This window comes from Aedes aegypti, chromosome 3, assembly GCF_002204515.2.
Source record: "Aedes aegypti strain LVP_AGWG chromosome 3, AaegL5.0 Primary Assembly, whole genome shotgun sequence".
NCBI classification, from domain to species: Eukaryota; Metazoa; Arthropoda; class Insecta; order Diptera; family Culicidae; genus Aedes; species Aedes aegypti.
The window spans coordinates 359,977,818-359,993,843 of record NC_035109.1 but is presented as its reverse complement, the minus strand read 5'-3'; the positions used below and the strand labels follow the sequence as shown (position 1 = coordinate 359,993,843).

Here is a 16,026-nt window from a genome sequence, read left to right as displayed (position 1 = left end):
AGCTTTCGGTGTTTTCAAGCGTAAAGTGCTGCGGACAATACTCGGTGGAAAACTCAAAAATGGTGAGTGGGGCAGACGCATGAATGACGAGTGGTATCAAGTGTACAAAGATGCAAATACTATCAAGCGTGTGAAATACGGCAGATTTCAGTGGGCTGGTCAGTTAGTGCGAATGTCGGAAGAAAGAATTGCGAAACTAATATTCAGCAGGGAACCAGGTTGAGGTCGGCGAATTCATCAAACGTAAAAATCCATTTCAGCTGAAAAAAACTAACAGAATTCGATCACACCACAAACAAAATTCCAATTATAGGGAACAATATAAACACTTCACTAGGTTGTTTATGATTTTTTAAATGGATACATCCACATGTATAAAAAAAACGGTAATTAAACGTACAACTGATAAATCAAAAAACGCTATAAAACAAATGGAAAAATATGATAAAACAGATCACTTAGTATACTTAACACTATACACCAACGTAAAGAAGTTATTAAGTCATTGCTAAACAGATAAATCCTCTAGCAAATCAAGTTCAGGCCAATGTTTTTGAAAATCCTAGAGTGCAAAGGATTTAACATTTTTAAAACCTCCGGTCCATCGTAACTGGTCATATATCACGCGTCAGATCACCTTTTGCTTGGAAATAATTCAGTTCTACGAGGAAGTTTATGTGATTTGTAGCCTACCTGACTCAGAGATGGTCTTAAATAGCTTAGTCCACAATACTTCATATCTATATTCCCCCATCAGGAGTGAAATTTCATTAAAAGATCTCGAGTTATGTTCAAATACTAACAATTTGAATTTTGTATAAGGGTACGACAATCGAGATTAACGTTCAACGCTCCGCCATTGTAATCTTCGTCATCATCGAAACTTCAACAGCATTTTTTCTTTTCAATGCGAAGAGACCAGAAAACTTATATATAGGGTTGAACCGTACATAATATATTTTTCTTGTTCCACTTGAGCGTTGTTGAATTTATGTTAGGCAATACTGAACCAAGTTTTGACCGAAAAAAAGGGATTTTTAAAATTATTATGCACAAAACAGCAGAGGCGTATAATTTGGCGAAAATGTGAAAAATGAACCTCTTTCAGAGGTCTACACAAGATGTAACCTGCACCAAACGCTTCTTTGTGCATTTTCTATTAGATATGCGTCCTTTTAAAATTTTCATTTAGTATCTCTTAAAAAATAGATTACGGATTCGTTATTGCCCACTGTTACATTGTGATATAATTGAATTTCAGTTACCTGTTCCGACTGTCCTATCTCAATGGAATTTCCCGTGGGTGCTGCCATCCTGAGGAAAGAATTCTCCTTGACGACAACACTTGTCGTTTGGCAGTCTCACTTTACACCAAACTCTTCAAACCAAACACCTACTAACTCGTTCTGCCTAACTTTCTTCGTCCTGGATCAACTTTCCTTCTAAATGCAATTTTTCATATCTCGTCACTACACTCAGCACGGCATTTCTTCGCTCAGCTTTCCACTTCTGCTTTCGGTACTTTTCTTTGTGCTCCGGGCTATGGTATACTAAGAAATATAATAGTCCAAATGTGTTGTTGAGAACGGCGGCATCACCACTTTGCTCACAAGTGTTCTTTCTCCTAATGAACAAACAACGAGCGAGCGCACGAGGCGTTAAAGGCGTTCCTCTGTCTGATCACTTTGCAACGTAATCCACCGCGTACTACCGCTGCCACTAAGCGACTGCAAGAGATTTGGATTAGCTAACCGAACAAGTTCAGCCATCGTCGTTGTTGTTGTAGTTGTCGCCATCAGCCTCGGTGACGATAAAATGTGTGCACAAGTTTTTCGTTGCGAAGCCCGAGAGGGGGTGGTACTTATCAGCAAATACAGGGGTTCCTAAACTTTCCGAATACGCAACCCATCTAGCCAGCAACTTGAATTTTTCTAATTCACCAGAGAAAAACTGTAAAAGGCTTCCGAAAACAAGCTTCCGTGTTTGACAATCATATCGTATTCTTTCTCAAAATAGAATCAAATTTGTTGAAATTCTAGTAGAGCAATCCATTTACATTGCTTGTTATGAACATGTTATGAATTCTTCGATAATATTTGGTTTATTGACGTTTAGTAAGATATTTAATTGAAAAAAAGTTCAGCCAAATCACACTTTAAAAATTGTTGAAAATTCTTCCGAAAAACGTCGTTCAGCTATAACTATTAATAATCTCTATTCGTGATTATTCCATCCAGTTTGAAATTCTATAAAAAAATTTCAGTTTATCAATCAGTACTTAAGATTTTTGGATAGTACTCAATCAACCTATATGTTTGAATCTTATAGAAAATTTAAACAATTAGATTCGCTCGCAAATACTCGTTGGCATGTTTTGGGAGTGTTTCAGTCAACTTGAAGACTCCGGTAGAATCATTGTTGGTTACAGCGGAACATCAAACTTTTTGCTGTCTTTCTTAAAACTTATCCAACTCTTCGCGCTATTTAAAATATCTTTCTGTATTGTTCTGACAACATAGGTGAAAATGAGAATTCATATTTTTTTCTCCGTGATATTGGCACGACATCCCAGGGGGTCGCGACTTATAGTTTGGGAAGCTCTGACCAATAGGTACGTGTGCGGCATTCCGGTACGGACAGCTCTGAGTTTCCCGATCATCACGTAGCCCCCGTAGAACAAGATAGGCATTTGAAACATGACAGCAATGAGACAAATCTTTCCGCGCATCTTGATGGATAGAGATGACCATGCAGCAGTGGATGATCCATGTTGGATGCCGTATGTGTGACATTCCCTATGCGGATGCTAACGATGCAAGATGCAGATTGCCGATTAACCATTTCCGGTGGCAAGGTTTGGTCAGTCGATGGAATACAGGTTTTTTATCTTGCTGGCTTGGCGTTTGGGTATTATTGCTTTACGCATATGGGCATAAGTATTTTTTTTCTTGGGGAAACGAAATGAACGAATTCGTCTTCAAATATTTCCTAAAAGTATCATGCTTACTTACAAAACTGGTTCACCTTCAATCTCCATAATTTGTATTTTTATATCTTATATGATCGGCGTTAAGTCAGACCGGACCAAGTGATTGAAAAATGCTAACTGGGAAACATACATTAATGGATACATTGATGGATTTCATTTAGGCTGCAGTAATTTTTTTAAAAACTGTAATGAACTAAACTTGAACAATTTTAAGTCGTGTGTCTTTTCAACTAGCTTTATTTCCATCATTCAAACGATACTTTAGTTGGACAATATGCTTCAGAACTATTGTACCATGAGTGGAAGTAATTTGCACTTACTATTCCATTTTTGACTATCCTTCATGCAAACCTCTGCCATGAGGTTCGCAACATGATATGTTGACCGTGTGCGTTTTTGTCGGATTTTCGATGATACCCTTTGCCCAATCTATGCAAATATGTCAAAAATGTGGAACATCAGAGGCATTCATGTTATGAATACACACTATAGGGAGCCGGACCCTATTCTTGGCACTTTTGATTCACTTCGGCAGTGGTTTTTTTTTTAAAGCTACTGAGCTCATATTAAGCCACAGTATGCGTCGTATTGAAATGCTTCTTGTTGCAAAGTTTCAGATGATTTTGTCGAGAAAAATCCCCCATGCAATCACTTTGGCACCCTATGCTTTAAAATACTAGAAATTTTCATCAAGAAAACCAGTCATTCGGTGTACTTTTAAATCATTATTGGTTTCTGCTACATTTAGTTTTTAAGTTCGTCACAGTTCTTATACTAAGGACTGTTCATTTTATAAAGTGGACACCTCGTTTATGTTAGTATAAAAATGGTTGAAAAAAACAGGGCTGAGGATCGCTTAGATAAAGTATCATGAGAGCAAAGAAAAGAACAATAAAGTTGTAACTTGTTGCTACAAGAAACCTACGACTAATAAACACACTTGCTAGCACATTCTGCCAATGCGAACCTCAACTATCGCTTGATGAGCGTTTCTTTGATCTCCCCCTATCGGCTGCCATCATCGCTCATAATTACGGTCCATCGTCGAGCGAATATAGCATTAAATGCAGCATGATTTCCTACATCGATAGCGCACTCAATTGGTTTATTACTACAAAACTGCGCCGAACCAAAGGCGGACCACGTGGTGGTGCAGAGCGATCCGATGCGGGTGGCAGCTCTACTTTAGACACTACTTCTCACTATCGTATGATTGAGTGAGTTTGCATGTGTTCACCATTTTAACAATATGATTAACACTTTAGCACGCTTTAGTTGCCTGCTTAAATACATACGTGTTGCCTAAATGGTTTTACACCAACCCGAGCTAGGAGTCAACGTACAGCGAACGCTTCGTTGCCCCGCTAAGACATGTGAAGATGAGTTGCAAAGTTTCTGATGTCATCTATCTTTCTAATTCGTGGTGCTAATTTATAGCCACTCATTTTGTTTCATTTTCTTTCCATCCGATAAGGATTCTTCTCGTTATTGAATTCTTTACTAATTATCCACAACGACTTTCAAATGAGAATGATCTTTTTGTAATGAATCATCTCAATCTCATATAAAGAAGCATCTCTCAGGTCCTTGCCCTTTTCGCGCTCTGCTGGCTAGATGAGTTTGCAAAAATATATGTTTCCCATCCGACTTCCATGTTGTATGACGCGCGCGAGATAAGAACATCAGAAGCACAGCTTCTTCGCTTAAAATCTCAGCGTTCAACAGTTTGATGAATGCGTTGGATTAATTCTCTTTAACCGCTCGATATTTCCGACGAACAGGTCGCTATGCCGGTATGTGTTGTTCTAGCATTTGGTTCTGTTCGTCTTCGAGTCCATCATCATCGCATACCTCATATGGAGACTAAGGAAATCCATCTGACGTTGACGCTCGCGTTTGCTCCCTTGACCTATTAAACCAGACTGCATCGTTGGCAATATCGAACAATGAAGAATGACGCTCATCCCGGCGTAGGTAATTGAGACTGAAGTGAATCGATTTTGTTTATTTTTCTAGCGTGGATGCAATGACTGAATGGGTATGAGGGTGCTCTAGACTCAACAGAGAAGAACCATTCAAACCAACCATTTTTTTAAGTTGATTTACCGTAGAACAAGGTTATATTGAGTCTACTCTCATGTGCTAAAAGAGGTTGATTGCACTACTGGGGCCCAAATACCCGTAGCGATTATCGCGCAGTAATTTTGTATCAGGTATCAGAAAGCCGGCTCCAAAGGCACGTTCCCAACCAGTTAGGACATTTGTGCCCTCGCCATATTTGAGCCTATTTCATCATTTACCCGATAGGAGAGGAAGGAGAAGGGAAAGATGGGAGGAAATAGGAGTGGGATCCCTTGAAGAGGGAATATCGCATAAGCGATATGTGAGCATGTAGCTCCATACCACAATGGGTTCAAACTGCGCCCTACAAAGGGCACTGCAAAACGCTTGAGCGTAGACAGCCCATAATAGCTCTCTACCACAGCGGGTTAAGCATAACAGAATGTCCTGAAGACTCAGGTTTCTGAATTCAGTTTCACTTAATAAGTGTTTACCAAATAATTGGAATCGCATTTGTGCAAAAACTGGACAGTTACATATCAGGTGATACGAAGTTCCATAATCGGAGTCACAACTATCACACACAAATGAGTCAGCACGATGAATATTTGCCATGTGATAGTTGAGTCGGCAGTGGCCTGTCAACGCTCTGACCAAGAGACTACAATTCTGCTATGACAGATTTGTTAAATACTTCGCCACCCTTGGAGATGGCTCAGTAATGTACAATTTTGTTTGATGACACGACTCCAAACTATTCCAATATTGCTTGTGCTGAGTTGCCGCCCAAGAATTTATCTCAAGCTTCACCCAGCAATTTGAAATTGGAATAGCTGGCTAAGGGCCAATGAAGTCATGCGATGCTCCATCGCGAGCTAGCTCATCAGCCAATTCATTTCCAGCGATGGAAGAATGGTCAGGTACCCATACAAGGTTTACAGAGTTGACTGAATTTAGTTCCTCAATTTGAGTTCGACATGCGATAACCAGCTTCGACCTTGAGTTGGCCGAAGCGAGAGCTTTTATAGCAGCCTGACTATCTGAACAGAAGTTTATGACTTTACCCATTACGCGCTGTTGAAGTGCTGATTGCACTCCACACATAAAAGCAAATATTTCCGCATGAAAAACGGTGCAGTTTCTACCAAGTGAGTAAAACTGATTCAGCCTTAGCTCACGAGAATATACTTCTGCACCAGCTCTACCTTCAAGAAGGGAGCCATCAGTGTAACATACTATATTGTTTGATATACTTCTTTCCAAATAGCCAGACATCCACTCTTCCCGTGAAGGGAATTGTGTGGTAAATGTCCTGTAAGGAAAGTGATAAGCAATTGTGAGATCACCTGGAGCAAAGACAATTTTGTCCTAATTCACCAAAAGTGGAAACAACGAATTGTGTGTAGATCTACGATTCACTGATTTTTTTTCCAGTAGACAGTACCCATAAACGGTAAGGGCAAGAAAGTGCTTCTTGTTCAAGATGTATGTGTAGCGGCGCAACGTCGAAAAAGGCCTCGAGCGCTGCCGTAGGCGTCGTAGAGAACGCACCAGACATCGCCATCAAGCACATCCTTCGGAGAGGGCCCAATGTTGATTGGATTTTTCTCGCTTCGCCCTTTTGCCACCACACAAGACATCCATATGCATATATTGGTCGAAACACTGTTGTGTAAATCCATTTGATATACTTGGGTTTGAGGCCCCAAATTTTACCAAAGGTTCACCGGCAATGACCGAAGGCCATGCAAGCTTTTTTGACACTTAAATTAATGTGAGGTTTCCAAGAAAGTTTGGAATCCAGAACGACTCCGACATACTTTACCTGATCAGTTACATTAATCTCACTGCCAAAAAGACGTAAAGGTCGAATTCCGTCACGGTTTCGTCTTACCGTAAAAAGAACAATAGATGTTTTATTCGGTTTAACCGAAAGGCCATATTGGCGACACCAACACTCAACTACCTGAAGAGCACTTTGAATCAGGTCGAATAGGGTGCTTATGCACATACCAACAATCAAAGCTAGATAGTCGTCGGCAAATCCCTAAGTTGGAAAACCGCTATTACTGAGTTGCTTCAATAGCGTATGTTTGGGCATCTGCCCCTATACACGACGCTGAACTACTCCAGACTGTGCCTGCAGTCGTCTGGCTGAAGCAGACTATCGCATTGTGTCTGACCAGACAGACACCGCTCACTACCTACATCACAGCTGCTGTCCTTATTACTCCAAAGTGGCTGTGAAGACCACCAGCGAACCATCGGCTGGCGAAGTAAACAACAACCGGTGGACAATGGTCGGTTAGAGAAGTGCTCTTGCACTGATCACACCGATCGTTGTTCGCCTAAGAGATGATGTAACTTACATCGATCATCAGAGAAGGGAGGATGGTTGGCTAGATCTGATGATGATGTGAGAGGTTTAGTTTACTCGAGACCAACGGCGCGATCGGTCACTATTTGCATACGCAGTTCAATTATCCGCCTTAATTTTCAGTACAATTAATTATAGAATTAAATAACCAGTAATATAGTGTTTAGTTGAAATCTCAGTGATCCTTTAATCAAAGTTCAACCCGAAACTACCGGATTTGCTTGCTAAACTTGTGCTCACGAAGTTCCATGGTGTAATACGGCTGTTTTGTTGGACTTTCTACCTTTGGTATTCGATGACGAAGGAGTAGTGCGTAGTTGGTGCTTACGGACGGGGTCGTGTGTGTGATAGCGATATCAATTTGGTTCAATCCGATAATCAAAATTTTATGAGTCGGCTGTGGGAGCCTTAGTGAGACTTAGGACGATTCTCGCCTTATCGAAGGAAGGTTCCAGGAACGACATATGGTCCTTCGAGCCGGATGAAGCGTGAACCAGATCGCATAACGATTTCCCATTGAATTTGGTACCGCGTTTTTACTATTGCCATTGTCACCAAGCTACAATAGCTGATAGCAATCCTGCCGGGAAGAATAGAAAAGTACGTGGACAAAGGAATAAGGCTCTTGGCGCGTACAAGCCAAGCCATCGTTGCCCTGTTTGGTTTCCTGTACTAAGGATTCAGGGTAATCGCCACTAGCATCGGGTTGGAAGACAACACTAAGTTTACGCCGCCTGTGGGATTTCCAGGTAATTGCTAAATACTTAGTGTATGTCTTGTCGAAGCTAGACATTTCTACGATCTAACACCGCTTTTCGTTCTCTACTGCACTACTCATCACAATTACAGAGCCATCGAGTCATCGTCGTACGCAACAAGGGTCACAGATAGCAACACTGGTTCTGGATCGCTCCCATCTACCGAAGAAGCGGATGCAAGCAAGGAGGCAGCGACGTGGTACTTTCTCCAGGTTAGTGAACACTTAGTGTGTGTCTGCCGAAGTGTGGACGTCGGATATTCCACATTTTAAATAAATTGTATCCTCTTTGGCTTGCTCCCACACTCCTACATGCAATTACCGATTGTTGAGGCTAACACAATCAAAATTTGAACGTTTGGACTTCGGATACGTTCATTGATTTCCGGGCATTGGTACACCGTTGTTTTCTCTGGGTGAGTTGCACGGTATATGTCCCGCCGAAGTATTTTATTTGGATACTACCTAATTCGTCCCTCCTCTTCATTCCTTTTGGATTGCACCAAGGATTGAATTTCCTTCCGGTTATAACATTATCACACGGTGATACTATTGCTGCTTTGTGACGCTGTTCACTCCGTCAGGTGAGTTGAACAGTATATGTGCAGCCGAAGCAAGGTTTTTTGGATACTACCGCCTCGTTTTTTCTCCTCTTTTATCAACCCTCCCTTGAGACACCAAGTAATCGACGTAAATTGGACAACCTTCTGGTAAAGGATTCTGCAAAGCGCGTTTGAATCTTCAACGCCGTTTAAGGTCAGTTAAGCACGGTATATGTCCTAGCGAGGCTAGGTCAATTACGCAGAATACTACACCAATATTTTCATCCGTTCAACGCCAACCGTTGCGGGGATCATCATGTCGAGGAGCCAAGCATCATACAAGCTGTTGGTAGCGAAGTTGAATGACGTCATTTTTTCCTTCAACGATATATGGAAGTTCGTCGAGAAGTTTCCGGAGGATTCTACCATTAGTCAAATTACGGTCCGCTTGGACAGACTTGACGACCTTTGGGAAAGGTTTTCCGATTATCTCATCGAGATCAAAACCCATGATAATCATGATGATGAACAGAATCCTTATGTGAATGAGAGGCAGTTGTTCAGCGATCGCTACTATGAAGCGAAGGCGTTTCTGATGGAAAAGGTTAAACTGAAGCAGGAACCAGAGGAGTTAAATCTCTCCGGCAGGGGTTTAAATGTATCTGGCATTGGTAATCTTGACCATGTTAGGTTACCCCAGATTAAACTTCAAACCTTCAGTGGAAATATTGAAGAGTGGCTCAGTTTCCGGGATCTATTCTCTTCTCTTATCCATTGCAAGGCGGATCTTCCTGAAGTCGAAAAGTTTTATTACCTCAAGGGATGTCTCCAAGGGGAACCGAAGAATTTGATCGATTCTCTTCAAATCACGAGCGCAAACTATAAGATTGCATGGGATCTCCTTCAAAAGCGGTACGATAACAGCAAACACCTTAAGAAACTCCAAGTTCAAGCTCTTTTCAAGCTTCCCAGTTTGGCTAAGGAGTCTTCATCCGAACTACACACGCTGGTAGAAGGATTTGAAAAAATAGTGCAGACTTTAGATCACATTGTCCAGCCTGGTGACTATAGGGATCTACTGTTGGTCCACATCCTATCAACACGATTGGACCCAGTAACGCGTAGAGGGTGGGAGGAGTTGTCTTCTGCGAACCAACAGGATTCGGTGAAGGAACTGACTGAATATCTTCAACGTCGAATTCGAATGCTGGAATCGCTTCCGGGGAAGTCATTAGACACGAAAAATGTCTTCCAATATCAGCAACCAGGAAAACCCAAGCCATCCTCTATTAAGACCAGTTTCAGTTCCATCCAAACCACTGGAGGTCGTTGTGCAGCATGCAGTGCCAATCACCCATTATTTCAGTGTAACAGTTTCCACCGGCTGCCACTACCAGAAAGGGAAGCAGTCTTAAGAAACCATTCGCTCTGCCGGAATTGTTTCAAACCTGGACATCATGCGAAGGAGTGCCAATCTAAATTTTCCTGCAGGTATTGCAAGGGTCGCCATCATTCGCTAGTGTGCTTCAGAGTGGATAAGGATAATTCGTCTAAGTCTGTGGCAGCACCCAAATCTACCAAATCTATCGGAGCAAGAGAAGATAAGGATTCTACCGAAACTCCTTCTGCCAATTCTAGTACACCCTCTTTGCAAGTATCGAACGTGGCGACGACAGATAGGGTAGTAGCTTTCGGATCGGCCCATAGTTCTCAGGTTCTGCTGGCTACAGCAATCGTGATCGTCGAAGACAACAGTGGACATCGCTACCCAGCACGTGCTCTTTTAGATTCAGGGTCTGAAAGCAATTTCGTAACGGAGAGACTAAGTCAGCGAATGAAGACCACCCGTTGCAAGGTGGATGTCAAGATTCACGGGATTGGTCAAGTAAAGGCCAACGTCAAGCAACGGATCGAAGCGACTATTCGATCGCGAGTATCAGACTTCTCTCAACGCATGAGTTTTCTTGTGTTGCCTAAGGTCACAGTAAATCTACCGACGTCTTCGATAAACATCGCGAAATGGAACATCCCAGATGGCATTGAGTTAGCTGATCCATCGTTCAATATGTCGATGAACGTAGACATGGTTCTAGGAATTGAATCATTCTTCAATTTCTTCAGAAATGGACGACAGATTTTGTTAGGAGAACAACTGCCGGCTCTCAACGAATCCGTTTTTGGTTGGGTGGTATGTGGTGGTGTGCCAGTTTCCAGTCAGTCGTTGAACATCAGCTGCAATTTGTCAACTTCAGTAGATCTTGATGAGTTACTTGCCCGATTTTGGTCCTGTGAGGAAGTCGGATCGGATGAGAAACATTCACCACAAGAAAAAGGGTGTGAGGAGCATTTTGTGCGTACGGTTCAAAGAGGAAGGGATGGCCGATACACAGTTTCGCTACCAAAGAATGAAGAAGCTTTGGAGCAAATCGGCGAATCACGCAAAATTGCTGTTAATCGTCTCTTTAGCACAGAGCGCCGATTAGCGAGAAACGATGATCTTCGTAATCAGTACTGCTCTTTCATGGAAGAGTACCTTCAGCTCGGCCATATGAATAAGGTTGAGGTAGTCCAGATTTTACCCAAACGGTGCTATCTACCGCACCATCCGGTAATTAAGGAGGCTAGTACTACAACCAAGGTTCGCGTTGTATTTAACGCTTCGAGTGAAACAACTACCAGAGTCTCGTTGAACGATGCGTTAATGGTGGGTCCAATAATTCAAGATGATCTACGATCAATCATCATGCGAAGTAGAACGAAACAGATAATGATCGCTGCTGACGTTGAAAAAATGTTTCGTCAAATTCTTGTGTGTGATGAAGACAGGCCATTGCAGTCTATCCTTTGGAGATCTACACCGGAAGAGGAAATCGGTACGTATGAGCTGAACACCGTCACCTATGGGACAAAACCAGCACCATTCTTGGCAACTAGGGTTCTTAAACAACTTTCGGATGATGAAGAAGATAGATTCCCACTTGCAGCAAGGGCAGTACGGGAAGATACTTATATGGACGACGTGATAACAGGTACGGATGAAGTCGATGAGGCGATTGCTTTGAGAGCACAACTGCAGAATCTCATGAGCGCTGGAGGTTTTAGACTTCGTAAATGGGCGTCTAACCATCGGGGAGTATTAGCCGGAGTTTTAGAAGAGGATTTAGCTATTTCCAGTGCGAAGGAGATCTCTTTAGATCCAGATCCGTCGGTGAAAACACTCGGTTTAACATGGCAGCCGGGAACGGACACTCTGCGCTTCCAATTTTCCATCCCAAGTATGGATGAAGCAAATCCCTTGACCAAGCGCAAGGTTTTATCGGTTATTGCAACTCTATTCGATCCGATAGGCCTTATTGGTGCTGCCATTACGTCTTTCAAGGTGTTTATGCAATTATTATGGACCCTCAAGGATGAAACTGGAGAACGAATAGGTTGGGATCAACCCCTACCCAAACCGGTGTGTGAGGCGTGGCAAAACTATTATCAACAGCTGCCGCTCCTTAATCAGATCAGAATCAGCAGATGTGTGATAATCCCACAGGCACTGAAGGTAGAGCTTCATTGTTTTTCGGACGCATCCGAGAAGGCTTACGGTGGATGCATTTACGTTCGAAGTGAGGATGTCAACCGCAACGTTCTAGTTCGCCTGTTCGCTTCTAAATCTAAGGTTGCGCCTTTAAGGAGTCAAACCATTCCCAGATTAGAGTTATGCGGTGCACTTCTGACCGCAGAACTACATGAAAGGGTCAAACAAGCTATCAGAATTGAAGTGAAAACATATTTCTGGACAGATTCTACATGCGTGCTACGATGGATAGCAGCTACTCCATCTACTTGGAGCACGTACGTTGGGAATAGGTGTGCAAAAATTCAGCGTTTGTCGGAAAACTGCATATGGCAACATGTTCCAGGAATACAGAACCCCGCGGATCTGATATCGCGGGGAATAACACCAGAAAATATTGCGGAAAACAACTTCTGGTGGCAAGGGCCGAATTGGCTGTTGGAAGGGCCGGAAAACTGGCCACTAACACTAGGTCTACCATCTTCAGAAGAGGTTGAGACAGAAAAGCGACGTACGGTTACGGCAGCTACAACGATGACATCTGAGGAGTTTATGGAAGAGTACGTTGCCAAATTTTCGTCATATTCTACCTTGATCAGAACGACCGCTATATGGCAACGAACGATGAAACTCCTGAGAACACCAAAGGATGATAGAAAGGTAGCATATCTTTCTACAGATGATCTCAAAGAAGCAGAGCATACAATTATTCGGAAGGTTCAAAGGGCAATCATGGCTGACGAGTGGAAGGCCTTAACCTCTAAGGAATCCGTGTCGTCAAAATCGCCTTTACGTTGGCTTAATCCATATATATCGTCAGAAGGAATTATCCGCGTCGGCGGCCGCTTAGAACACTCTGTTGAATCGAGAGATGTCAAACATCCGATTGTTCTGCCAAAAGGTCATCGACTGACCCGGTTGCTCGTAGAACATTATCATAAGCGCCTACTTCATGCCGGGCCACAGTTATTGTTAAGTACCATTCGGCTGAAATATTGGCCACTAGGAGGGAGAAACATCGTTCGAAAGGTGGTCCACAGTTGCCACAAATGTTTCCGCGCAAGACCGGTTACAGTAAAACAATTTATGGGAGAGCTGCCTGCTCAGCGAGTTACCGTATCCCGTCCGTTTTCACGAACGGGCATTGATTTCTTCGGACCGGTTTATGTTCGGCCTGGACCTAGACGTACCGCGGTGAAGGCATATGGAGCCATCTTTATATGTCTTGCAACTAAGGCGATACACATAGAATTAGTGTCTGACTTGTCCACGGATCGGTTTATTCAGGCACTTCGACGGTTCATAGGTAGACGAGGACGTTGCGCTGAAATATTCTCCGACAATGGAACTAATTTTGTTGGAGCTCGAAATCGGCTCCGAGATCTTTTGTTAATGTTGAGAGATAAGGATCACAAGGCGAAAATGAACAATTATTGCCTCAATGAAGGCATAAAATGGCACTTTAGCCCTCCAAGTGGCCCCCATTTTGGAGGACTTTGGGAGGCGGCAGTGCGTTCCACTAAATATCATCTTCAAAGAGTGGTAGGAGAAACACCAATGTCCTTAGAGGACATGAATACGTTATTGGTCCAAGTAGAGGCATGTTTAAACTCTCGACCGATTACTGCGCTCTCAGAGGATCCAAGCGATCTTGAGCCCCTCACGCCAGCACACTTCCTGATAGGATCGTCTCTCCAATCTCTTCCGGAAACTGATGTTACCGCCATGCCATTGAACCGCTTGACACAACTAGAAGCTGTTCAGAGAAAGTTCCAAGATTTTTGGAAACGGTGGAGACAGGAATATTTGAGCCAGCTTCAAGGAAGAACGAAACGCTGGCGACCACCGGTTAAGATTGAAGCGGGGAAGCTGGTAGTCGTCTGCGACGACAATCTGCCCCCCTTGCGCTGGAAGCTGGGCCGGATTGAACAAACTCATCCTGGATCGGACGGTGTGGTCCGAGTAGTAACAATCAGGACAGCTTCAGGAAGTTTCAAACGGCCAGTGGAAAAGGTTTGCCTCTTGCCAGAACCAATCATGGAACCGGAATTTTAGCTCAATTCAAAAAAAAAAAACCTCATCCCAATTCCCATCCATATCCCATTCCTGCCAAGGAGGAGTCTGTTTGTTTCTTTTCAGAAATTCGATGAATTTCAGGGTGGGTGAGAATGTTTGGGCATCTGCCCCTATACACGACGCTGAACTACTCCAGACTGTGCCTGCAGTCGTCTGGCTGAAGCAGACTATCGCATTGTGTCTGACCAGACAGACACCGCTCACTACCTACATCACAGCTGCTGTCCTTATTACTCCAAAGTGGCTGTGAAGACCACCAGCGAACCATCGGCTGGCGAAGTAAACAACAACCGGTGGACAATGGTCGGTTAGAGAAGTGCTCTCGCACTGATCACACCGATCGTTGTTCGCCTAAGAGATGATGTAACTTACATCGATCATCAGAGAAGGGAGGATGGTTGGCTAGATCTGATGATGATGTGAGAGGTTTAGTTTACTCGAGACCAACGGCGCGATCGGTCACTATTTGCATACGCAGTTCAATTATCCGCCTTAATTTTCAGTACAATTAATTATAGAATTAAATAACCAGTAATATAGTGTTTAGTTGAAATCTCAGTGATCCTTTAATCAAAGTTCAACCCGAAACTACCGGATTTGCTTGCTAAACTTGTGCTCACGAAGTTCCATGGTGTAATACGGCTGTTTTGTTGGACTTTCTACCTTTGGTATTCGATGACGAAGGAGTAGTGCGTAGTTGGTGCTTACGGACGGGGTCGTGTGTGTGATAGCGATATCAATTTGGTTCAATCCGATAATCAAAATTTTATGAGTCGGCTGTGGGAGCCTTAGTGAGACTTAGGACGATTCTCGCCTTATCGAAGGAAGGTTCCAGGAACGACAGCGTATCTGCTACGAGATTCCACAAAAGTGGCGATAATGCCCCCCCTTGGGGGCATCCGCAAACACTCAATTTTCGGATCGCTACTTGACGCAATGTCGAGAAGAGATGTCGGTTTTTGAGCATTTGATGAATCCAATTGGTAATCATTGTAGGTAGTGGTTTCGTACAGCTTCCAATATGGCATCGAAAGACACGTTATCAAATGCACCCTCAATATCTTAGAAAACACCCAAGCAGGATTGCTTCTGAGCGAACGCATTTCGATATCGTATACAACTTTGTGTAAAAGAGTCACTATGGACTTTCCAGATTGGTAAGCATGTTGATTCACATGAAGCGGCATGTTTGACAAAATAAACATCGGTGATGTGGTGATCGATAATGCGTTCCAGATATTTCAGAAGAAAAGAGGTCAGACTGATTGATCTTCGTTTCTTCATACAACGCGCGTCCTCCTTTCGGGATAAACTTCACAGTAATATCACGCCAGAATCTGGCATGTGCATCCGTAGATGCTATGTCCACACATCCGGGGAAGTGTGTATTGAATAAACATTCTAAAACTTCTTCATCAGAGGAAGTAAAGCCACCATTCGGTAAGCGAATTTCGTTTACTTGGAAATCCTTAGATTTTCCAAGGATTTTGTTCAGTCGATTGACTTCACTCAAACTGAAAACATTTATACAAAAGTTTTTCCAGCCGGATCGTTCAGCAGAACGAAGAGCCTTCTTGTAAGCCTTGCGAGCCAACTTGAACGACTCTGATTCAGCTGAACGGCGTCTGTTCCAACTCCTTCTACATTGTTCTCTGAGTC

The 16,026-nt window shown here is 43.0% G+C and overlaps 1 protein-coding gene across 9 annotated transcripts in view; it reads right to left on the bottom strand.

Annotated features, from left to right (window-relative positions):
* The window catches only part of LOC5574074 (venom dipeptidyl peptidase 4), a 95,684-nt gene that overhangs the window by 28,850 nt on the left and 50,808 nt on the right, over positions 1–16,026 (bottom strand). For 3 of the 9 annotated variants that reach the window (XM_021853332.1, XM_021853328.1, XM_021853331.1), the window contains exon 2: positions 1,266–1,550. The exons of 1 other annotated variant lie outside the window; for it this stretch is intronic. In XM_021853332.1, the coding sequence (XP_021709024.1) occupies positions 1,266–1,313 (48 nt within the window). In that variant the 5' untranslated portion in view covers positions 1,314–1,550. Of the gene's footprint in view, positions 1–1,265; positions 1,738–16,026 lie in introns of those variants that run through there. 5 more of the 9 variants (XM_021853327.1, XM_021853329.1, XM_021853333.1 and 2 more) reach the window with 3 other exon arrangements.